Source organism: Ochotona curzoniae, unplaced genomic scaffold (assembly GCF_017591425.1).
Source record: "Ochotona curzoniae isolate NIBS_2020 unplaced genomic scaffold, NIBS_Ocur_1.0 contig_832, whole genome shotgun sequence".
NCBI lineage: Eukaryota > Metazoa > Chordata > Mammalia > Lagomorpha > Ochotonidae > Ochotona > Ochotona curzoniae.
This window is the reverse complement of record NW_024466580.1, coordinates 2,170,462-2,196,027: the sequence shown is the minus strand read 5'-3', so window position 1 is coordinate 2,196,027 and position 25,566 is coordinate 2,170,462. Positions and strand designations below refer to the sequence as shown.

The window sequence follows — 25,566 nt, the reverse complement described above, 5'->3', positions numbered from 1 at the left end:
ACATATAGTCATGCAATATATGAAAGCCTATATTAACTCAAATAGAAATGTTATTTGTGTATATGAATGAGCCTCAAACAAGTATGGAATATGGAATTTAAAAATGAGTTTATTTTGGTGTAAAAATTTTGAAATCTTGCACCTAAGGTTTTGAAAGGTCACAGAAAAAAATTCACATGAATTTCAAAATTGTCATGTACCAAAAACATATTACATGTTAATTCAATGTTTGCACAAAGTTGTGAAGCTCACTCGCGTAGTACGTCAGTTTTAAAATGTGAATTTACATATTTATGTATGTATGTATGTATTGGAAAGTATGACAGAGCAGGAAAGACATAGAGAGAAATCTTCCATTTGCTGCTCAACTCCCCAAATGGCTGCATCACCCACGACGAGGATAGGCCAAAGCCACAATTCTCAAACTCCATCAAGGTTTCCCAAATCGGTGGCATCATTCATTTGAGCCATGATCCACTGCCTTCCCAGGATATGTTAGCATGAAAGTGAAGCATAAGCAGGAATAGGCAGGACTGGTTCTACCACTGCAGTACAGGATGCCTGCCTTGCAAGTGGAAGCTTAACCCACTGCATCGTAACAGCCATTCCAGTATATGGCATTTCTAATGGAGCTACCAAGTAGGTATATGGTTACACACCTTTGTCGACATGTGTTCTTATAATCATATGCACTTGCAAGAAATAAAACAGGGATGGTTTTTATGACATGCTGTATAAGCTAAACTTCTAGCGGGTTCTTAATTCCATCTTATTTCCAAGTTGTTAAAATCAGAACCTATTTTAGCCAGCTCAGTAATTCTAGGTGAATGGCGCAAGATAATTAGCACTGCCTTTTTGGGAAGCAGAGAATCATGGTCCTATTGCAGGGTTTGATGCTTCATTGTTTGTGTCAAGAGAGACAATTAAAACAACATCTTGATCCAAGATCAAAACACTCAGAAACAAGAGCAAGGCATGGTGCCTCTTAAAACTTGAGTATGAATTTGAATAGAATATTTGTTATTTTAAAACACATTTGCATCATGCTTATGTTCTTAAGAGCTGAAACAGAACAACAGCCAAAGGAACATAAAATCATCTCTGCAGATGTTTCACTTGTCTCCAGGTAGAGCTCCTTGCTCCCCACCCTAAGTTACACTCAAGACTGACAGTGCTTTCAATGAAGGGGACTGGAAGGGAGGCCAAGAAAATGCAAGCGGAAGTGGATCTTTTTGTAAAATGCAGAACTTCTCAGGGAAAGTGGGCATGTTCCTACCACTGATGGTGGCTGTAAGTGCCATGTTTAGCTCCTGTAGGGTCCTGTGGCCAGATTTGTTCCATCATAACCCTGGAAGCTCTGTTTCTGAAATTTCCTCCCTCTCATTCTTCCCCTCTCTCTCGGGGACACCTGCTGAGTACCGAGAGGTTCTGACCTCTCACCAGGTGAGCAGTGCGAGCATTTCCACAGGACACAACTTATCCCCGAGTCAATCCCTGCCTCTGTCAAACACACTTGTGAAGAATAGATGAAATAAGGAAATGTGAGATTCTCAGTGTTCAAAAAAAGAGGTCATCTCCCTTTTCCTAGCTTTCTGGCTTTCTTTTTGTAACGGGGCAGTGGAGAACAGATGGGACCCCTAATGCATGCATTTGCTGTGGCTGCCATCCCAAAGTGGCATACACTATGTGGTTTGGACCACATAAGCATGTTGCCTTACAGCTTGGTAGGCAAAGAGCTTGAGATGGAGTCGGATGTTGATGGGTTAATTTCTTTGGAGAGCTTCTCTCTTTGGAATATAAATGATCATCTTCCTCTGTTTTTATAACACCCTTTGTTTTCCTAACATGTTTCTCTGTCTAGGGTTCTTCTTCCATTAGGATCACCAACCATATTGAATTAGGGTTCCCCTTTATGGCCTCATTTAAGCTTAATTGCCTCTTAAAAGTCTGTACCTCCAAATGCCCTACACTGAGGTACTGAGGTTAAAGCTCCAATATACAAATTGAGGGGTATACAGTTCACTCCATGTTGACCAATTGCTCCCTGTCCTGTATCTCCTCCACCTCCCGTTGGAAACCTCTGCTCGACTCTTCCCCCTCAGTGGTGCTGTGAACAAGAGCAGTGCACAAGCAGACTGGCTAAGTTTTCTGAGCCTGCCTCTGGAAATTGTGCCTTCAATGCCAGCACCATGGTTACCACAGTCATTAGGCTGAGAAATACTCATACAAGAGTAATTTAGAAATATGTGCTCCTGTATTCTCCATGGCAACCAAGGGACAAAAGCATAGGTCAAGGTAGAGGTGGGAGCTGGGCCAAGAAGGGAGCTTGGATGTGGGAATCCGACTGAGCAGGGCTCTTGGCAATAGGAAGTCACTTTCTCGAACTCTTATCCACAACCTGTCCTATGTCTCAGTTTCCCTGGTCCACACTTCATCTGCTTGGACCCACTTCTCTCAACGGCCATCCACAGTAAGATTCTCTGAGCCCATGCCTCTCAAAGGACGAGACCTTGCCCTTGCCCTCTCCTTGGCTTCACTCTGACATTGACTATTGCTATCTTGTTGTATCCACAACCCCTTCAGCCTTCCTGTTTACCCTGAAGTCCTAAGATTATAGACAACAACTGCTTTGAGCTTTCTGTTACAAATAACTGCAGGAAGAGTCATGAAATGTCTTGTGGTCTGGTTTACTTTGTTTTCCCAACTGTCCTGGCTTTGCAGCCATGATCAAACTAAAGTCGCCTTTCTTGTGTTAGCTTCTTGTATCACCCCAGGTTCAAGGAGCTTCCTTGCTGTTGGCACCGAGTGCACATGCATTGTGAAAGAGCATCACTTACCCTACACATTTCAGGTTCCCCCGATGCAAAACTAAATAAAACAAGGTAAACTCTTTGCACCAAAGGGTATCTATGAGATTATTTTCTCCTTTTATCATTGCCTCCATCTCATAGAGCAATGAATTTCTCCCATCTCTACTTTTGACTATGTGGTACTGGTCCCCCAAGCTGTCTATCTCTAGCTTAACCACTACAGGTGAATATTGCTCTACTGAGTCCTTGTATTTTATAGTTCAGTCCTCTTGTAGACAATAATCTTATTCATTTAACTGCATCACAGCTTCAGTGAGAGACAGGTGGTACCAACGGTGGTTCCATAGGTATGTAGAGTTAAACAAAGGCAAAACTTGAGGTTCTACCTGTTGAAAGATCAATCAACCTGTATATTAGCTGTATCTGACACTTGCCTGCTATGTGATCTTCAGTGTCTCAAGAGTCTCTGGTTTCTGGGGAATGTGTAGCTTCTACTATTATATTCAAGAACAATTTAGAGAATGTTTATAACTATTCAAAACATTTGCTTACACAATGGAGTAGTTTTCCATTCTCATTTTAGATACAACATTCCCAACTTTCTTCATGAAAGCTCAATGACAGGCTAAACTTGAAGTCAGTTATGTCTGTGACCCACTATAGGATTTTTCTGTCCCTCATCTCAAGAGAAGAATTTTAAAGTCTTAGAGGCTTGTTTCAAATGGAATTGTAGTTTTGATTCTGATCCTGGGAGAAAGTCCCAGATGAAGGATTGGAAGAACGTCTGAGGAAGTGGATGTGATAATGACTAAGTCAGCGAGGGAGAATCCAAACGTGTCATGAAAGCACACACATTTTGCATTCCTACCTGCCTATCACGTGTTGTTGAGCAACGTGGCTCAGTTGCTTCTTGCCTCCACTCAGATCTCATAGCCGGAACTGTTCGTACTTCTCCACTGCAACTTGATGCAACAAAGAATTTGAATGTACCTGGGGACAGTGCTTTTTTTTTTTTTTTCAGAACAACTTTCTCTTTGTCGTATCCGCCTAACCAGTTTTTACATCCTTTGGGCAAAGCCAGGGCCAATTTTTCTGAATGCAGAGCTGATTACTTTTCCCTCAAATAATAGAAAAATACCAGAGCCCATTATCATGATATATGCAAGTGGAATATGTTATGCTCCCTGAATGTTTGTATCTTGTAATGTGTAGAATGCATACAGGAGAGGACATTTAGTTCATGATGCAGCTTTTCTGGTTGAGTGTACTTCTCCCTAATAAATTGAGTGGAGCATGCTTTGTTCCAGAACTGGTCCTCTGTGTGTCACTAGATGTACATATGACACATGGCTATGCACATGTCATTTGAGGCTGGAGTTCTGTAAATTCTGGAGCAAAATACCCTGGTTTATATGGGGGGAAAGCTGAGATGATTTTGGAAAAGGAACTGAGACTCTGAAAATCCCTGCAGGGTATGATTTGACACATTCCAGTGCAAATGTATCAGGAAGTTGTGACTTTGCGAATGCTTCCCAATATAGAACATATAAAAATTGATTTAAATTTGAGATAAATACAATCTAAGTATTCTCCTAAACATAGAAAAAAAAATGTGCTAACTTATGTGTATATGTGAGCATACCTGTATCTGTGTCACCATTTTGCTTAAAATTTTTGGAGCTAACAATTGAAAGTTTGCATATATGTCCAGTTGGAGCACATGATTGGATTCAAATAGGAGAAATACAGTGTGTCGGCAATGTGTTTTATGTCTATGTGTCTGCTGCAAGAATGCTGAGGAATAACTGCTATTCATTTGGTAAACATTTATGTAATTGAATTTATGTATTGTAACTCAGACAAGAATGATTCAAAGTAAACGTAGTCACTTTATGTGCTTTGCAAAACAGTTTCCTTTTTGACAAAATCCTTTAGCACTGCACTCTATACAAACAGCCTTGAGTCCATTTCGCAGATCAGAGCAGACCAGCGTTGGAGGAAAGAGCCCATGCAAGACCCGACACACATTGTGGAGAGGGAATTGTTCAGGGAATATAGAACCAAGGGCAAGATGAATGTGAGTTTATCAAGACACTCAGAGCTCTTGGAAAGAACACTGGTTTTCTCAGCACTTTGAGGATTTATAGGATTTATTTGAATCTGAAGGGCAAGTGGACTTTAAGAAGCTGTGAAACTTGGGAAAATGCAGGAGTTCAACATGCAGAATATAATTTGTTTGGATCCTGTGACATACCATGTACATTGTCACTACTATTCCCAGCCACTTTTTGGTGTGCATTTTTGTCTGTGTTTTAACACGTGTGTAGGTTCATGTAGCCATCACCACAGGAGCTAAACAGAGTAGACAATAGTTTCATCTCCCCAAACACTTGCTGCCCCCTTGACAAGTCAAACACTTAACGCTTCTCTTTACCTCTGTAGTTCAGACTGATCATTTTTGCTTATCTTCATATTTATTGCCTCTGTGGTCTGTCATCTCTACTCTACTATCCAATTCGTATGTAAAACTCGGTTTTGTTTTTTATTTCATTTGTGTGTAAGACTTCCAGGTTTCAGTTGAGAATTGCTATCATCACATTCATTTCAAAAATGGCCACCTTTACTTTGTGAGACACCGTTGTACTAGCTGTTTGAAACTGGTAATTTGTCACATGTAGTTATTACAAGGACTTGTAATTGTTCATTCTCTGCCATTGCAAGTTGTTTAGCTCTTCTTTGTATGTGGAATAATGTTAGATTATATCATAGATATTTTAAAGATTGTGTTTCAGACTCTAGCTCTTGTGTAGCATTGGTATCCTAGCAGCCAGTGGAACCAGTGAGATTAATGGATGTGCATTAATGCATGCCCCAGTCTCCAGTTCTCAAAGTCTTCAGTTCACTGTTCTTTCAGCTGCACACAGGTTCAGGTGTGAATCTGGGACTTTGTACACTGCTTTGTGTGATGTCTTTCTTCCTTCTCTCTGATTTCCCTCCACTCTCCAGCCCCACACCTGCATTCCTTTTCCTTGTTCTCTCTCTAGAAAGCAGGAATATTAAACTCTCTCAGTCTTCACAACTTTAATTTTACAAATGTAACCAAGTCAAACTCCATCAGCCCATTGTGAGAAGAAAAAAGGTGAAAAAGTGGAACGCATATTCCTCCATATCTTTCAGACCCAGGGGCCTCCTAACTCTGAATCTCAGATCACACATAAGGACTGCCCCCCCACCCCCCACCCCCAATAATCCATGTCCCTGCGAGTACCACAGCTCCTCCCAGTCATTTTGCAAGAGGGAAGCCTTGTTGCTAAGGGTTATCTCAGCCCAGGACAATAAAACACGAGGCCTGGGTCCCCATACTCTGTCCTGCAAGATTTCCCTTGCTTCATCCTCAAAGCAAAAAAAATAAATAAGTAAATAAATAAATAAATAAATAAATAAATCTATCATGGAGCTTTTCCTTATGTGCTTTCTAGACAATTCTGAGATTGTGACTATTACGAATGTAAGCCAGGAAACGTAGGCGGTGGGGGAGGACACCTAGCTCTACCTTTTTCTTTTTCCAAGTTTACATTTCCCTTTCTCATCTTCCTAATATATTTTTACTTTTCAGAGCCCTCAGATAATTCCTTTATGTATTTTGTCACTTAGGTGAGTGGAGAAGGTGATATACCTCATATTAACTAAAACTTCAAGTCCTTTGGAGAATTAAAAATAATGATAAAACTGACAAAGCCAATATTTGTACATATTGTCAGGCACATGCAGTTCTAAACATTGTTATTTAGAAGACATCCTTCTACCACCCTGGCCTTGGTAAACCAGAGAAATAAGAAAACTGGGAGTTGAGAGTAATAGGAAATGAGACCACAGAGTCAAGCACAGACGATTTAATAAGGATGCTGCCCTTCATTTTGGGACTATGAATATGCATTGAGGGATTGAACAGATTGCTTTAATGGGCTCTGTCCATAAAAGCTTAGACAGAGAAGTAATTTTAGCCATGCATGCTATAAATATGGTAAGAGCAGGGAACACATCAGCTTTATTGTCATGCATTCATTTACTCACTCATTCAACAGCAATTTTTTTTATCAATTTCTACAGATGCAGAGATATTCTTTATCACAAAAAAATAACACCAATTGTTTGGCTTTACAGTACAGAGGGACTCGTGATATCCCAGGGGACTTAAAAAAGTCAGGAAAGGGTTTTTATAACAGCAAAATCTAAGTTACGGTTTGAAACAAAAGCAGAAGGCAACCTGAGAAAGAAGATATTTCCAAGGTCAAAGGTAAGATGACATGCTTCTAGAACTTTTAGTTATTTCATTCAGGCATGTAACAAATATGAAAAAAAAGAAGAAGAAATGGTAAATGAAGAAGGAGTTGGATTATTAGAAGCTGTCTAGGAGATTATGCTAACTGTGGAATGCTAAAACAGATGTCAATAGCTATCTAATACTATTGCTAAAAATAAACATAAGTGATATCTGTAAATAACTTCTGTATGAAAGTGTAGCAGGCTACTCCATTAGTCCCTGCAGTAAAAGGGAGAAAGGAAATACATTCAAGACACATCCTAGAGGCAGAACCCATCTGACGGGGTGATGGATCTGGTGTTGGACTGAAGCAGAAATACAATGTTGAGGATTACTGCTAGAATTTTGATTGCGCAATGGCCTTTTCTTAACAAGGGAAAAGCTGGAGAGAAGAAAGCTGGAAACATGAAATTAAGAATTTTAGGAGGACATGACACATTTTGAATTCTTGTGAGACATTCAAGCATGTTAGATAACCAGAATGAAGAGGTTTGGAAAATTAATGAATAACTGAATACATGCCTAATTGTGTGTACCAAAATACAGTTATCTTCTGTTTTCATTTTCCATCTTCTTTTTGAGCTGCTCCCCTAAGAGTCTTTGACTTATGAAAGACAATGGTGCGTAAATGCATGTGGGTTTTTTTTTGTTTCTTTTATTTTAATTTGGCTATTGCCATGTACACGGACATTCAATGCCACAAAAATCAAAATGTTGAATGGAAGAAAAGGAAAAGAATGCCTAGGACCTATCTCAGAAGAGTCCTAAAGTAGTAAAGTTGTGTAAAATGGAAAAGACAGTAAAGAATATTGCGAAGGTATATCCACAGAGGTCAAATTGACAGTTAGGATGTTACAAGGTCATAGAAGCCAAGAGAAAAACTGTTTAACGGAGTTAGTTTTCAGCCATGTAAATTATTACTCTTAAAAAATGCTGACACATGACAATCAATTTGGAAACTTGACAGTCATCCAATGACCTTGGTATGAGTAGGTTCAGTGAAGAGGTGTGAACAGAAACTAGATTGGGTGAAGTACAAATATAAGGTGAAGAATTGAGATAGCACATTTGAACAATCCTTTCGAGCAGCTTGGCTGTGAAAAGAGCTTGTGAAATGTGGAGTCAGTGGAAAGCCATGGTGTTAAGGAAGACATGTCAAAGGTGAGAAGAGATTCCCTGGAAATGATCAGTAGAGCAAAAGACAGTGAAGATGAAGCAGAGAAGCCGTTACAGGGGAGGTACCCGATGAAGTCCTCACAAGGCTGAAGAGAGAAGGAATGCATAAAAATGCCTTGTCTCAAAGGCAAAGAGGCAGAGAGAGAGAGAGAGAAATGAATTTCTACTACTGCATTCCCCTAATTACTGAGCAACTGTCATTACTGCCCCAGCTAAGGCTGGAGACTGGCAATTCAATTCTTATCTCTCACATGTGTGGCAGAAATAGTTACTTGAGCCATCCCTGCTGCCTCCAGAAGTTTGCAAGCTGGCCTCAGGAGCGGATGCTAAAGATTGAAGCCAGGTGCTTCCATATGAGACGGGAGCATTCTAACCAGCAGCTTTAGCTGCTAGGCAAATTGCTTGCACCCAGAATTGCCATTTTGACTGGAAGAAGGACAGATTTCTATTCTGTTAGATATTTAGTGCAGCAGTGTGACAGAAGCAAGATAGAGGAATAGATTTTATTTGAAATATTTTGTGACAACTCATGAAACTCAAGTTTACTAGAACAGAAGACAATGAGACAACAAGCTCAAATATAGAAGTTGGTGGATTTTATTATGACAAAATGAGTGGTGCTGCCTCGTGGCTTCTAAGTTCTTTCCGTGAAGTATGAGACAAGATCATCAGTAGAGAATTGCATGGATGAAGAGAAAGGGGTTCAAGGAAGTGAACTGTGTGAAGAAAATGAAGGAGGGAAAAGTAAGCCTTGTCAGTGGAAGCATGTACAGGGCCCTGGAAGTGCTTATTCAAGGTGTGGATCAGTAATGTCTGGAGAAGCCAATTGGCTTGTTTCGGTGATATTCCCAAGGCAGGGACAGAAGAAACAGCTGTTTAGGTGCATCTAGAGTAGAGTTGCCTCAGGCTGGCAGAACAAAGGATAAAAATGGTGGAGGTGGCAAGATATTTTCCAATACAAGATTATAAGAAGAAATCATGAAATGTATGTTTTATCAAACAGAATGTAAAGGAAAAAAACGTAAGACTAAACAATATTGAGTCAGTGCATTTGAGACTCTAGTGAATTAGAATAATTGGTCCCATCAAGTCACTGAACTAAAGTTTTAGGGAGAGAGAAAGTCATGGGTGAATGAAATGCTTAAGTTAATGCCAGCAGAGGTGGTAGGATTTGGGACAAATTCAGGCTGTGAAAGTGGAGGGTATTCCAGATGAAAGCACAGGAATAAGTCAAGGCGATATGCAGATTCAGGTGCTAAGAGTCAACGTTTACATGAACTTCCTTTCTGGACAATGAGGTTACTGAGAATATTGGCAAGAGTTATAATTGAAGAAAAAACAGAGCCAGTGTTGTGACACTTTGTATTACTCCTTTGTTGCAATTTTGGCATCTCATATGGATATCAGTTCCAGTCCAAGATGATCCACTTCCAATCCAGCTCCTTGTTAAAACCCTGAGGGAAGCAGCAGATGGCTCAGATTCATGGGCCTTTGTACCTATGTGGGAGTCACGCATGGTGGAGTTCTGGTTTTAGCCTGGCAATTACGACCACCTGGGAAGTAAAACAGTGGGAACATGGAATCTCTCTCTCTCTCATGTGCGTGCGCTCTGTCTCTTTCTCCTTAACTCTGGTTTTCAGGTAAAGAAAAATTAAAATAAAAAGGATTACATAAGCCAGAAGCAAAGTGTCCAGTGAATGACAATGAACAACCAAGAGGTGGAGAGAAACCAGAAATATATGAGTGTGGGAAGAGTGTACAATGATTTATAATAAGCAAGTCTCAAAGATGGAGTTTAACAGGACGAAGTCTAGGTTTTTCATTGGAAAGCAGGCATTGACCCACAATTAAGACTTGTGTGGCATTTGAAAATCAGTAGCTTCCACTTGGTGTGGCAAATTGGCAGGCACACCTGCATTTCTGCACTCAGATGGGTACAGCGAAGTCATCTCTGAGAAGATACAGAGTAGCTGAGAGAGCAGCAGTTATGCTGTTCCCACAATGCAGCTGGGAGCATTTAATCGGCAGAGGAGAGATATAGAGTTGGGGCAGCTGAAGGATTAGATTCACTAGGAATACAGACTGCGGGAAATAGAAGAGTCTAAAGATTTTAACTCCTAGAACACAGGTTATTAAATGGTGACCCCTGGACCAGATTCAGCCAAATTTGTCCTTATGTGACCCTCAATATAATGATTTTTTAAAACATTCTTAGATAGTTGACTGTCAATCTCAAAATGCTACTGTTTTGTAATGAATGAAGATGGCAGGAAATTGAATTTTCATCGTCAGAGAATAAAGCTTTATTAAAACTCCTTCTCAATTGCCTGTGTCTACTTTTCAATGCCAAGAGCAGAGTTCAAAGATTGCTCTAAAGGCTGCATGTCCTGTGAGGTGTAGCATATGTACTTTGTAGTCTTTCACAGGAAACAATTCTGGCCCTATTCTAGAGAATTGCTTATGAGAGATTCTTAAGGGAAGAGTGGTTGTTGGGGTTGGGGCCAAGTTCCAGAGAGTATCACAGTCAGCTACAGTGGCATTCAGGCTGACTGTTCCGTAAGCATCATACAGCAGTGGATATGATCATGCAGCTACATGATGCTCAGGCTGACTGTTCCATGAGCATCACACAGCAGTGGATATGACAACCTCACGTGGTTCGACCACGACCTTGAACTTGGTCCTGGGTAATTGTGTCTAGCAACCACTTGCCATCTTTGACTTTAACAGCACTTGCTTCCTTTGTTTGGCATGCAAGATAACCTTCTGTCCAAGCTCTGTGGCCCCCCATCCTGTCCCTTCCCCTCCCTCTGCAGCCACTTGTCTCTATCTCCTCTTCGCACTACTTCTCTGCTCCCCTTTCCTTTTTCTATTCCCTTTGCTGTTTCTGTCCTGATTTTTCCCACATGGCTGGTTTCATTGGTTGATTCATGAGCTCTTTCACTGCACTGTGGAAGGTGCCAACTAAGTCTTAGATGTGGCAATTAGTCTTCTGGAGCTAAGACTTAGAACAAAAATGAAAAATAACTTAGCCTATTGGTTCATGTTGTTAGGTATTTTTTTCCCTTCACTTTCAGAATTCACTGCATTTTGTGTGGTGATCAATACAAAAAGTCTCTTTATCCCACTTCTAGGAAGCATGGGGAAGGAGGACATAATAGATTTGAAGAGGACTGGTGAAATAAGAGTAAATACAAGTTAAATAGAGCAACCGTGTGTGGCTGGGCAAACAAGGTGCAATGCAGTCACTGGCAAGCAAAGTCTCTCAGAAGGAAAGGGGCATAAAGACATATGAGTGTGTATGTGTGAATGTAGTCATGTGCTGCTTAGTGCACCTGCTTTGGAAGATAGTGATGGGGAGTGCTCAGAATGAGACTACCGCTCTATAACATCATTGCCCTGTTCAGCTAAATCCAGAATTTTCTCATTGGAAGCAGCTGTTGTATGAAGCCAACTCCCCAAACACCAGCTTGAGTTTCTTGCATGTATTTCCTGTTGGCGTTTGTGGTTCGTGTTTGTACTGCAGAAGTCGCCCCTTTTACTGTGAAGGCCCATTTTGTGTTGATGGCAGCATTTCCCCCTGCATGTCCCAGGAAGGTGAAGAGCCTAATTACACTCCTTGCAATCATTCCATGACTAATTACAGATAGAGCTGAATCACCACATTGATTCCTCTTGGAGAAAACACAACTGAATTGATGATGACATAAGAAAGCTCTCTGAGACACTTCTGATTAGGGCATGCTGCATCCTAACTCATCCAGAGGAAACAGGAGCATTAGCCACAAGAGCTTCTAATGAGGGACATTTGTGGACAGAGACAAACCTGGCTCCTCTCTCATTCCCTCCACTCGTGGCCCCGGGAAGTCTTTTCAGTCTTGTTAGGAACTGTGGAATCAAGTCTTTAGTCTTAGGAGATCTTGAGCTGTCTCTTCATCTGTCCAGTCATCATCTCTCTCTCTCTCTCTCTCTCTCTCTCTCTCTCTCTCTCTGTGTGTGTGTGTGTGTGTGTGTGTGTGTGTGAAAGAGAGAGACAGAGACAGAGAGAAATCTTCAAACATAGGTCCTTGCTGTTTCTAATAAACTTTTCAGTTCTTCACTACAACAATCAGAACTTCCATGGAAATTAGGTTAGTTCATTCATTTTTGCTCACAGAGTCAATTGCCTTCTGATTTCTAAACAGTATTATGGAGACTGGAGATGTAAAGATGATACAAAATTTTCTCCTTTCCTACAAAGTGCACTGAGGGTAAACATCAAAATATGAGAGAACTGTTCCATGTTAGTGAGAAACATGGGATTCAAAGATAAGTTCATGATGGTGTAAAGAACATTGGAAATCATACAGTGTTTTCATAATGAATATTTATCATCTTTTTAAAGATCCCAACCATAAGGCAATAAATTACCACAAACATGTAAGTGGGTGGAGAGGGGGTAAGGTAATTTGAGTAGCAAGAAAGAGTTTCGGAGCAGTTACATGTAAACTGGATTGGAAGGGTGTGTAGATGAATGAAAGCAGACATAAGTGGATTAGTTCCCAGAGGATGTGAAAACGCAACAGCATGGAGGATTGTGCTGCCAAGAGCTTTAGGAATTTTGCTGGTGTATCTAATGGGTGTAGGAAGAGTGAAGCTGTTGAGAGGTTAAGAAGGGGCAGATGGGATCCAGCTTCTAATGAGCCATCACTAGTCAAGGAGCATGGGAGACGCTGAAGGATTTAGGCAATTTTAAGATCGATTCTTATTTGGAGTAATTATTTTGGCAATAATATAGGAATTAACTGGGTAGTGGTGTCATTAAAGAGGGCACTGTAATAATTCAGAGTAGTTAATGAGAACCTGAATTAAGATAGTGACAATGAGAAGGCAAAGAAGAGAATAGATATGTAAGATAGAAATGCATTAGAAACAGTAGGGTTAGTTGATTAAAGGGAAATGGCATGGAATGATAGCACCAATATGCAACTCTCATTTTTGACTTAGGAGAACAGGGTGTTGGCAAAGATTAGCAGACTTGAGAAGGAAAACAAGACAATGAAGATAACGCGTGGCTCCAGAGAAAAGTGGAGATGAGGCGTCTAGTAGGTATTTTGGCAGCTGCAGTTCAGCAACTCCTTACAGAATGATGGTGCTTATGTGGAAGCTAGCAGCACTGCATATCATGTGTGGTGTAGAAATGGTATTTCAAAGTGTCCGTTGGCATAGGAGAAGAGAGAGCAGTAATAAATGTGTGGGATTGGATGTATCAAATATCTCTTCTTGAATTTTTAACATTTATTTATTTATCAATTATTTAAATAAACATCTGCCATATTCCCATCAATTTTCAATATATTTTTACAAATAATTCTCAAACTCAACTTATGATTAGGGGAACATACAAAATGTACTAACCAAGGAATTTAGAATCCATAACTTACTCAAGGTTATTTGTTTCCTAAAAGAAAAAAGCATAATCAGGACAGAAGAATGCCATGGCCATGCATCTCTTGATTTAATGCATTACATTCCACACAGGATTTAATTGCACACATCTGTTTAATTTTATGTGAAGTGAAAAGAATTAGGATGGAAGATTACTTGTGTATGCAGTGAAAGACTAAGTCAGTTTGGACCAGCATTGTGGCACATCAGGTTAAGCCACCATTTGCAATGCCAGTTTCCCCTATAAGCACCTGTTTAAGACCCCCCACTACTCCATTTCTGATCCAACTAACCAAAAATGTGCCTGGGAAAACAGTGGAAGGTGACCAAAGAAGGGTTGGCCTTTGTATTCAGGTGGGAAACATAGCCAGCATTCCAGGCTCCCGGCTTCAGTTTGGACAAGGCCCAGCTTGTATGACCATTTGGAGAGGAGCAATCAAATGGAATATCCATCTCCTTTCCTGTCTGCCTCTTCCTCAGTTTTAAATGAATGAGTGAATGAATGAATACTAAGGCTTGATGTTGGTGTCATACCTTTCTTGGTTTTACCGATTTCATGTGAATGTGAAAATTCTATTCTATTACTGTGTCATGCAATACCTAGAACACAGGGGAAAGGGAGACACAGATCAGCCACAGAGCTCATGTTTCAGGCAGTACAATTTGGCAAGAAATTTCTATGTTGGGGAATAGAGTCTGAGGATTGTTTACAAAGATGATGTTCTGTTTCATAGACAAGGACTACAGTTAAATCTGACGAATACAGCAGCATTTGTTTATGCCCTCCTTTATGTTTGGACCCAAATGATGCCACTCCAACAAGCTTCTCCATCATGCATGCAGTTTCTCTATGTATGTATGTGTGTATGTGTGTATGTGTGTATGTAGGTCTTATTCATATGTCTTAGGTTGTGCCCCTTCTATGCGTATTGGACATACTTAGACGTTCATATGCAATCTCTGGAATCTGATCTGAATATACTCATTATTTTCATTGTAGATTTATACTCTCTCCAAGTAGGTCCCTTGTCATGCAGCCATCAACAAATGCAATTCTGCAGGAGAGCCTGATCTGAGGGTATTTCCCACAAAAGGAAAGCCTGGTATCCCGATTTCCTCTGAGCATCACCCCATGGACATGAGATTGTATGGAATGCACATTGACCTGTGTGCTCCTTACCTTTCCACCAGAGCCCTGGGAGAAAAGATGCCCTCTCTGTCAGTGGAAATGCAACTCCTGAGACCAGCAAACCTACTCTTACCTTCCCACCCTGACCAAGAGACTTAATACAGCCCATGAAAGGCTGTGCCCTATCCCACATCCTGCGTGGCATCAGCAGCTGCATTTTAAGCGTTTACCTTGATGCAGGCTCTGGGTTGATGTAGGTAGAATTCTTTATCAACACCGGGGTTGTTTCAAAGAACCACTCCAAGGTGGACATGACATCTTTTCATGCCAGCCTCCTTTTATCCTCCTGTTTAGAAAACTGTAGAATCTCTTCTTGGAGAAAGCAAAATGCATCATATACCCCCTGGGGTTGAAATCTCCAAATTCTCAGATTAGGAATTGCTGCTCTGCTAAGTCACAGAGACTGACCACGGGTGCACCACCCTACATCTTCACAGCTGCTGGGCTGTAGGTAGCTAGAGTGACTCCTTGCATGCTCACTTCTCATCTGAGCGTGCATGTGACCCAGGCAGGAGAATCTTACACAGAAAGGAGTCTCATGAGTAAATAGAATTTCGTTAAATTAATTTTGGCAAGGAATTTCAAAGCAATTAAAGTTTTCACATTTCCCTACACTGAGTCCTGGCTTCTATCTCTGGAGATTTAGGAAAAGAGAAAGCAAACAGGCGAGAGCCTAAGGTGACATGACACTGCTGAGTTCTATATTTATCCCCATCAATGTCTTTCAGATCAGATTGGCTGAGGTTACAAATCAAAAGCTGATTTCATTATTTTTTAATTTTTTTTTGAGCAGCCATCAGCTGCACTGCTGCTAATATCCAGGCTGCAAGCATGAAGCTGAAAACCCCAAACCTCCAGCTGTGCGCGTTCTGACTTTGATATCATCACCCTTAATAGAAGGTCTGCCTGCAAAACTGAGCTGACAGGCTGCCCAGAAGGCACAGAGCGGAAGAGTGCCCAGCTCCCAGAGCCGTGCTGGTGGCTGAAGCTGCATCTGCAAGCAGAGGACTGTGACATCATTAGGGATGGGCGCGGCATCGGAAGCGCACATGGTTTAGTTCTTTGGCTTACAAAGGATTCACTTGCATAAAACTACATTTTTAAATTTTTACCTTCTTGGTAATAGAAAGTCATTACTTGCAGAAAATTTCCTAACCGAAATATGAAGAAACTTCCTTTTCTCTGTATATAACCATGAAATACTGCATTTTTAATGTATGTGTTTGAGCAAGTGGCAATATCACTCCAGCTCCTGATATGCATCAGTATCTACATTGTTGTTTCTTAACACACACAACACACAGATACAACACGTACAACACACACCACACACAGACACGTGCATGCGCACAATTTGGAGTTGATATTCATTTGTAGAATATTTTTCTTTAAATATGTATTTATTCCTTTGTGATTAATGAGGCTAACAGACTCATTATAGAGTTATCAGTTTACATTCATATCTTAGATAAAAGGGAAAGTGAATACTGGGTTTATTCCACAATGTTGCCTTTGTATTTAAGATGTGGTACAAAAGAAAACCATGACACAATGTAGAGGTTCAATAGCAATTAATTCTTATGTGTGCTGCAGACAGGGTATTCTGAGAAACAATCCCATTCGTCTCACAGGGTTAAGGAGAATCCCTTGTGAAGTAGATGGAAATCAAAGAGGCGCATGCAGGCAATGGCATGGGAGTGGTGTGGGTGCTGCATCCTGGCTCTCTTACGCCCAACACCAACTTGCATAAGGAGCAGTCCTCTCATAAAGGAAGCCAGCTGACTAGAACAATTCAGCCTGTCTCACTTCCCAAGAGGGTCTCTATGTTTGCTGCCAAAAGCAATTTTCTTGTCAACTGTTTGAGGCCTGCCCCTCTGAATTACTGAGCCTTCCAGGACTTATTCTATAAGAAACATCTTTTCAATTTCCCTATTCCTGGAGAGATTCTCATGTTCTTCATTCTGCCAGCCATGCTCTTTGTAACCAAAGAAATATCAAGGAAAACTACACGTACTGTGTATTTATATGCACTCTTATATATGTATATATGAAATGTATTTATATCCTTTCCTTCTGACACCTTCACAGATATCACCTGGGCTAAGGACCTATTTTGACTTTTATGAAAGAAATGATCCTGAGAAATTATGTTTCATGTACGTCAAATCCTATTTCAAGTGAAGGGAGTAGAGCTTTCTTGTTATTGGGTCTGCAACGAATCCTTTGAGGGCATTATTATTATTCTGTTCCAACAAGCACAGCAGAAATCTGATTACACATACGTTTTTGAGTCATGGATCCTGTGTATTAAAATGCGCTCAAGCTTAGTGGGACTTTGGTAAAAGTAATAGTCATGATCATCACCATTTGTAGTTCATTAACAGCTCTCTATACTTCACCTGTTGACCCTTTTAGTTCTCCCAATGGCCTTGTTAGGAAGTATTACAATCTTCACTTCTAAAACAGGCTCAGAGGATTATGTATTGGCTAGCACAGCGCAAGGCACACCATTTAAGAACTGGAAATGGTGTCTGCCCCACAGTGCCATACGGACAGGGGCCAGGGCCCATCAGCCCTTCTGTATATTCTGCTTTTAACACTTTGGAAGCCACCCTACACAGGCCACACAAACTACAGTCACATTACACGAACACTGTACCCAGACATAGCTGATGTTACCATGTAGACTGTGCAGCCTAGGCATGTCACTGGGCTCTGTGTGGGCACCTCTGGTCAATGCAGATCCCAGATCACGTATGGTCTGGTGTGAGCAAGCTCTCCACTGGTTCACTGGCAGACACTGACACAGGATCTGGCAGCAACAGCACCACAAAGATCTTGAAAACATCTATTTTAGGTTCTGGTCCCCATTCAGCTCTTCATTCTAACATCATGACCAGCCCCTTGTTGCTGGAACAAAAGTTCAAAAACAATAATAAGACCTTTTCCAGGTTCTTCTCCACCTTATCTCCCAGAATATGAAGAAAGCTGTTGCTTCCTTCATTCAAAATACAAAAAGCCATTCACCTGCACCAGCTCTCATAGCAGCACCAGCAACTCTGTCCTATAAGCAGCTGTCCAGCCCAGCCAGATGGGGGCTGAGAGGTATGAATGGCAGTGGCTCCTCTGCTGGTCCAGTACTAAACTGGTACTACTGGTAACAGCTTTGGGGTTAACTGCTAGAGATGCTTCCATTCAACGTTCTGGGACTCTGTGTTTGGTGTGTTTTCAATTTCTGAGGCCTAACGATTTTTATTTCAGCTGTTATTTATGCCATAAAAATATTAACCAAGGAGACAGCTGTGTTCTCTCCCCTCCAACAGCCACAGCTGCTCTCCTGACAAGCTTATACTTGGGTGCGGTAAAAATGATAATCGTGGCTATTATTAGCTTCAGTTATAAGGATATTTAGTGCTCTGTCAATGAACTCTGAATCACCATTTTCTTTGCCAAGGGGGTGTTATTTCCACAAGACAGTCTTTGTCCTTCGATTAGTTATAAACTGCTAAGCTCGACACTTTGGACCATCAGGACGTCTTGTGGGGACTTCGGGGCAGGTGTGATCACAGACCCAGCTAGCTGCATTTCACTGCTTTGCTTGTCATATTCCACTTAATGAAGTAACTGTGTTCCCGAGAAGTTGGCTGGAAAACAAATTTCTGTTAGATAAATCATACTTCCTCATTGATCTACATTTTTAAAATTAAGGATGCATTCCTCTGGGGAAAAAGTTGGCCCAAAGCTAAATATAAATTATACTAAACACTCAATAAACCTTTTAAAATCACATATTTAAAGAAATTTTCTCTGTTGGAGTACTAATAGTGATCATATTTTTTCAACGTCAGGAGATACAAATATGTTAATACCAGCACTAGAAGTAGCATTGTTTTAGAAATGAAGCCACATGAGCAACATGGGATCTTTATTTTTCATTGAGTTCAATTTGTTGTTCTGGGTCTGTCAGTTAATCAGATAATCAATAAGGAGCAGCTACCTTTGAAATTAGGTAAACTGACACCGAGAAGTATGAAGGAAGCCAGAGATGTCCAGGACCTGCTCTGAGGTCAGAGGCCCTCCGTCCCACAGGGAGACTGTGAGCGGTGTGCCTCGCACAAGTGAGTGTGAGGAGAGGTCCCTGCAATGGGCAGAATAGCCAATGCCCAGGGCTCCTCTCCCTGTGAATTTCCTACTCAAATTATATGAGCATAGAACTAAAGCATTAATCCCCAGACTTACTTCCCACAGGAGGAGAATTTCCTGGTAAGGTTACAAAAAAACTCTTAATCCTGAAAGATATTAATGTAGGAAATGTGGGTGGGAACTAAGAGCCTCTTCCAAACTACTGACCTAAGGAACTGAATTGTGTGTCCTAGAACAGCAATCATGGGATTCTACAACCAATGTCCCTTTAATTACCCTAGGTTCATTCTTTTATGATTTTAAAAACAAGATGATAGGTGGATAATTGACCTAATGCAGTTGCTGCTCTATGTGAGACTCTTGAATCCCACGGTGGGGTGCTTCCCTTAACACACACACACACACTCTGCTGTGCTCTGGAATCTGCTTTCTGATAATGCAAATCCTGAAAAGCCGTATTAATAACTCAAACATTTGAGTTCCTGCTACCCCAGTAGACTGAATTTTCACCTCTGGACTAAGCCTGGCGCAGGCCCCTTCCATTGCTGATGTTTAGAGTATAAACCAACAAAGAGATCTCTTTTTCTGTCTCCCTTCAACTAAATAATGGAATGAACTTTATTTTTTAAGTGCAGAAAAACTTGGCATGCAACAGAGCACTGAGGCCTGTGGGATAAAAAGAAACGTGTGCATGTATTATGGTTACCAAAAAGTGAAAAGAAAAAAGAAAAGATTGCTTTAGAAAATCTATATGCTATGGGTCAGCCAGGGAGAGTTGGATGTCCCAGTTTTACTTTGTTCTGTGCTATCACTGGCAAGGGCAGGGCAGATTCCCGCCTCACCTCTTCCCCCTCGTGGTGTCAGCAGGCAGTCCCTAGTAGGTAGATGCATCTCTGCAGTGCAGCGGCCATCTTCTCCTGGTGTATCTTCACACTACTGAGGATCTGTGTTCCTCTTTGTCAGAACATCAATTGTTTCCAAATGTAGTTGCATTTCAAAGCACCAGTGGCACATAGAACCCAAATCTATCTAAATCTATCTATATAATTCAACCCACAACAAGAACTTTTCATGGCAGACTTAGGACTTGAAATCTAAAGGGTATATCCTTAGAACAGTAAGAAGAACATAAAGTGATAAAAACCCATCGGTGAAGGAGGATCCATGGTAGGTGTCCAAAACCAAACCAGCATGGTGTGGTTTTAGACTTGAGGTAATGCTAGTGCAATGGCCAGACCCACAGAGAACTTAGCACCTGCTGCAGTCACAGCAACACTCAAAGTAGTTAATTATTATTCTGAAAAAAGTTAGGGGGCGTTGGGGACATGTCGGGAACACAGAATGCAGACAATTTGCTGTGCCTGTTCCCAAACTCCTGCTCTGTTACTACAATGATCCATTGCTTGTCCATACCACTGACGCCAGATGAACTTGGACAAGTCAATAGGAGCTACTCTACGGAGGGATTTGAGAACAAGGCAGCAGAGTATGCATGTGGTGACACAAAAATTGAAGTGCTGGCTTGCGTGTCTGAAGAGATGTGACATGACGGAGAGGATAATGGAGGAAGAGAACTGTGTTATACATCAGGGATTTTTTTTTTTTTTTCAGAAGGAGCAAGAGCAGACTTGTAAATGAGTAGCTGTTGGCCATGAAGAGTTTCCTTTCATTGTGTCTTATCAAGTGGTTTGCTTCTTCTCACTGATGTCTTTTAACCGAGGATCCTTCAGCACTTAAAAGATTACACTCAGTGGTTCTTACTAGTACGACAGCACTGATCAGTTCACAGCACATAAGTGTTGTTAGAGGAGGTCCTTATGATCCTTGAGCTCCAAACACTCAAATTTTAGCCTACTCATTTATTTTGGTTGGTTTAAACCACACCTATAGAAATCTCACGTCTCATGATTCATTAGTTGTGTATATATCTTGTTTGGCTGGTTTTTGCCTCATATAATTTTTTATGGTGAAACATGAGTCACGAGAAAGAGGAAAACAATACTAATGAAAGCGAAGATTTAAAAAGCATTTTACTATATACAAATTAGTCTTAACAGGCTTAGCCCAATTTAATCAGAAACTGTATAAATTATAGCAGGTGGGCAATGAAGTCATTGTAATTTCTTTGTAATTCTACACTTGGTCTGAGTAGCATATGTTGATAAAATTAAGCCTCGTTGCTTTTCTCAGGATGACATGACTATAAGAGGGCATTTGAAAAGTTCATGGAAATGGGATTCAATCATAAGCCTATTTTGGCATAAAAATTTTTAAATCTGTGCAAAGTTTGTTTTTTTTTCACCACAGGCATTTCTATGACCTTTAAAAAGATCCCTCACATGCATGAGTTTCAAATTTTTTCTGCCCTAAACTAAGCTTATCTTTTAAATACCAATTTCCATGCAATTCTGAAGGTACCTCCGAAGTTCCCTCCCTCTGTGCACCATAGGCCTCTCCCAGTTGCAAGCTATCCAATTTCCTTCTTCACAGAAGATCACCTGCCATGGATACAGGAAGTTAAATACGCATTCATATGTTTGTGTCCTGGCGGAAACTGTGATGAGTTCTTGATTCCTGTCTCCCTCACTTCAATGACACTAATATTCCCAACATTCTTTTCTACTTAAATGTCCATTGATCATGCTTGCCCCACAAGTGCCCATTCACATGGAAGAATTAGAACAGGTGCATGGACTTTAATTACAGAACAAAGCCAGAGAGCTCAAGAACCCTGTCTTTTTGTTTCTTTGCTTTGAAAGTATCATGTTCAGCCTCTAGGAAATCTGAGGCTCCACCCATCACTGTTGCCACCCCATTGCTCACTCCAGAAACAGCTGCCTAGGACTAATTTATTTCCTAATGCTTGCACTGTTAATTTATAAATTACACTGGTAATTCGAGCTATTATTAATTTCAGATGGTGTAGGGCAAGCCTAATTAAAATATGACACCAATTGCCACACATGTGTACCAAGGACTACCATTTAAAATTAATGGGAATATTAAGTGTGACACTGGTCTCTGAGTTGCTTCACACAGTAATTATAACATCCTAGCAGGCAGTGATCTGACAAATTTGGGCCTGTGGTCAGTAGAAAACAAACAATGACAATGGGAGAGGCATCACACACTCTTTATTTTCTCTACTCTTTCTCAAATCAGGTTAGTATCCATTCCTCTAAAGCTATGTAGATGGATAAGAAGAGTAATCAAGGCAGGTAAGACAATTGCAAGGTTCTGCCATGTGGTGCCTGTAAGTCTGTATGGGCCAGTTCTGGTTGTCTTGCTGTCTTGAACCTGTTGGCCTGGGTTTTGGCTTATCAACATGTAACTACTTTGGAATTCGGTGTCTCATTCTTGATTTTCACAATAGGCCAGCCCCTTTCTTTTCTCTTTGTTAGCAGACAGAGGCTGCAGGGAAGTGTTTCTGTGTATGTTGTGTAGGCCCCATGAGGCATGAAGAAGTGTGGCACTTGGGCATGCAGGTGCATAGCTATTGTAACCAAGGAAGGCCGCTGGGAAGAGCTGTGTGCTTTTGTTCTTGGGACTCTGTGACTGTTGCTCCCGTTGTCATGCCAAAAGCAGTCACCTCCATACTGCCGTGGAGCAAATGCAGCCAGTAGGCACTTGCATGCCATGTATGACTTTCTGGGCTTTATACTGGTTTCTGACAGTTACCATTTTCTCGTTATGGGTTAGGAGAAACAGCCATGCTCTGGATGGTGGCCCTTTGCTTCATTTCCGGGGCCTTTCATTTATGTTGCTACTTCACATCCTCTAAAGCTCTGCTTCCATTAGGTTATAACGGAAAGCACAAGCCAACACATATACGGTACACAAGAGCTCTCAAAACACTTCCAGATATACAATATACAGACTCATTTGTTGTTCTGAATAACCCTGTGAGCTGTCAGGACTGTGCATTTGCGATGCCTGGGAAATGCTTTTCGGTTGCTAAGGAGGATTTCAACTTCTGCTTGCTGCCCCGTAACAATTACAATTAGTGCCCTCACCTACTTTTACAACTGTCCTAGAAAAGAAAAAATGTTTTAAATTTAACATAAAATGAAATTGTCCTAGTTCACGCCGTATTATGGTACATTGGACTAAACTGTGCTTTGTAAAACCAGCACCCCTTTGAGCCCAGGATTGACACTCAGCAGCTCTACATCTGACCCAGCTCCCTGAGAAGGTTCCTGGGAAAGCAGCAGAACCAAGTTGTTGCCTGCCATACCTGTGGGAGACCCAGAGAGAACCAGATGGAGTTATAACTCCTGAATTTGGTTTGGGTTAGCCCCAGCTGTTATGGCCATTTGGGGTGTGAGCCCAGAATGCGAGCTACATCCATCTGTTTCTCCATACGTCCCTCACCTCTCTCTCCTGCCTGTACCTGTCCCTCTCTTTATTTCTGTCGTGTGTGTGTGTGTGTGTGTGTGTGTGTGTGTGTGTGTGTGAAGACAGCTATGTATGGATTGATAAAATTGTCATGCTGGTTTGTTGCTGATGTCATAATGTCGCAAGTCAAACTTCGAGGAGCACCAGCGTCCCACTTGTGTGCTGGTTCATACCCTACCTGCTACACTTCTGAGCCAGCTTCTTATTAAAGTTCTGGTAAACCAGTGGAGCACTGCCTGGTCCCATTCTCTCTCTCTCTCTCTCTCTCTCTCTCTCTCTCTCTCTCTTTCTCTGTCTCTCTCACTGTCGTTCAAATAATTAAAAAAAATAGACTCTGGTTTGAGATATAGTTAGGCTATATAATCCCGTCATGACTAACCCTAGTTCTAGCCGTCACCATGTGGCTAGATGATCTCAGATGTGAACAGCTGCTTTTGTCTTTCCCTGTGAAGTGCATTTTGAGCACTATTGTCTAGTCTATGGTGTCTTGGTCTTTACTCAACACAAAGCTCATAGCCAGCCATTAGGTTAGGTGTCTGACAGGTAGAGGATAGCTCATATTTCCATGTTTTTCACTGTTGAATATAGGCTTGAATGATTAGGTGATTAGGTGGTAGAGGAAAAATTGTAGCCCTGTATTCTTTTTCACTTCCTGCCATGCTTCTTTTTGGGTTTCAAACCCAGGGTCCCTTCACTAGCTTGTCTTTGCCATCTGGCAGATCACAGTTTAAAATTTTGATTTCTGCAGACCCAATTGATGGTCTGAGTCTAGAAACAGAAATTTGACTTTTTGTTTGTTTTTACCCTAATATTGGCATTGCCTCTGTGGCATGTGTGTGTGAGTGCGTGTAATATTCTTAGCCAGTTCATGTCCAGGGATACTGTCATCTGCCCTGAAGTCAAGATGCCCTCAGTTGATGATACTTACAGACCGGAAAGAGTTAAGGTACTGAGATCCCAGAGCTGGACTGCTTTGTAAGATCAGGCTGTGTAAATGTCAAAATTATTAATCACTTAGAGAAGACCAATATTCTCTAGGCTCTATGCTTCGTGCAGTTAGAAATACAAACATTTCAGCTGTCCACTGGGGAGCCCAGCAAAAGTTGGTGACAGGAGCGCTAGAAGTGATGGGGAAGGAGACCCAAGGTCATGCCTGAGAGTTTGAATGTTCTGGTGCCACATTTCTAACCACTGTGTAAGGAGTTCAAGTTTATACTCGTGGTCCTTTTCGTTCTGTTTTCACTGCACCCTATTTCTTTTACAGCTGTGGGCTTTGTGAGTGAAGATGAATACTTGGAAATTCAGGGCATCACCCGGGAGCAGTCGGGGGACTACGAGTGCAGTGCGTCCAACGATGTGGCCGCACCAGTGGTACGGAGAGTGAAGGTGACCGTGAACTGTAAGTCATTTCAACACCCTAATCCCCGCCCACTGCCCTTCACACATGCAGTGCCTGGCCTGTGTCATGGCCACAGCTAAGAAGTGCTAACAGAGTCAACTGCTGACTCAGGATGGGACCTAGTGCAACAATCATTTTCCAAACCCTACAACTTGACACCTCAAAGCAACAGGGTATCACACCTAGAAAAGGTATCGGGGTCAGTGCTGCGATGCCAGTATCTCCTATTGGAGTGCCGGGTTGAGTCCCAGTGGCTCTGATTCTGATCCAGCTTTCTGACAATCCACCTAGGAAAACAAAGAATGAGGGTCTTGTGTAACTGGATTTCTGACACTCACATGGGTGACTCTGACTGTAGCAGCCACTTGGAGAGTGAGCCAGCACATGGAAGGTCTCTGTCTTTTTCCCTTTCAGATTAAATAAATAAATGAATAAATAAAACACAAAAATAAGTGAGTATCTGGGACTATTTAATATAACAGGACATTTTAAATACATAGCTTGAAGGTCACCAGAGATCCTTCAGTGGATAATTTATGCAAACGCATCCTCTTCAAATCTAGACTGTCTCCCATCATTTGCTCAAACAATGTAGTTTCCATGCAAGTCCCCCCCATTTCTATATAGCAGAAAAAAAAACGCATGTGCTACACTGTGTGAAATAGATACTGAACTTGCACTTACAGTATGTTTATTGGATATA

The 25,566-nt window shown here is 41.3% G+C and overlaps 1 protein-coding gene across 3 annotated transcripts in view; it reads left to right on the top strand.

Moving 5' to 3' along the window:
• Positions 1-25,566, top strand: part of NTM (neurotrimin) — a 1,029,928-nt gene that overhangs the window by 984,227 nt on the left and 20,135 nt on the right. For all 3 annotated transcript variants that reach the window (XM_040992636.1, XM_040992635.1, XM_040992637.1), the window contains one exon: positions 24,729-24,863. In XM_040992636.1, coding sequence (XP_040848570.1) covers positions 24,729-24,863 — 135 coding nt within the window. The remainder of the gene's footprint in view (positions 1-24,728; positions 24,864-25,566) is intronic.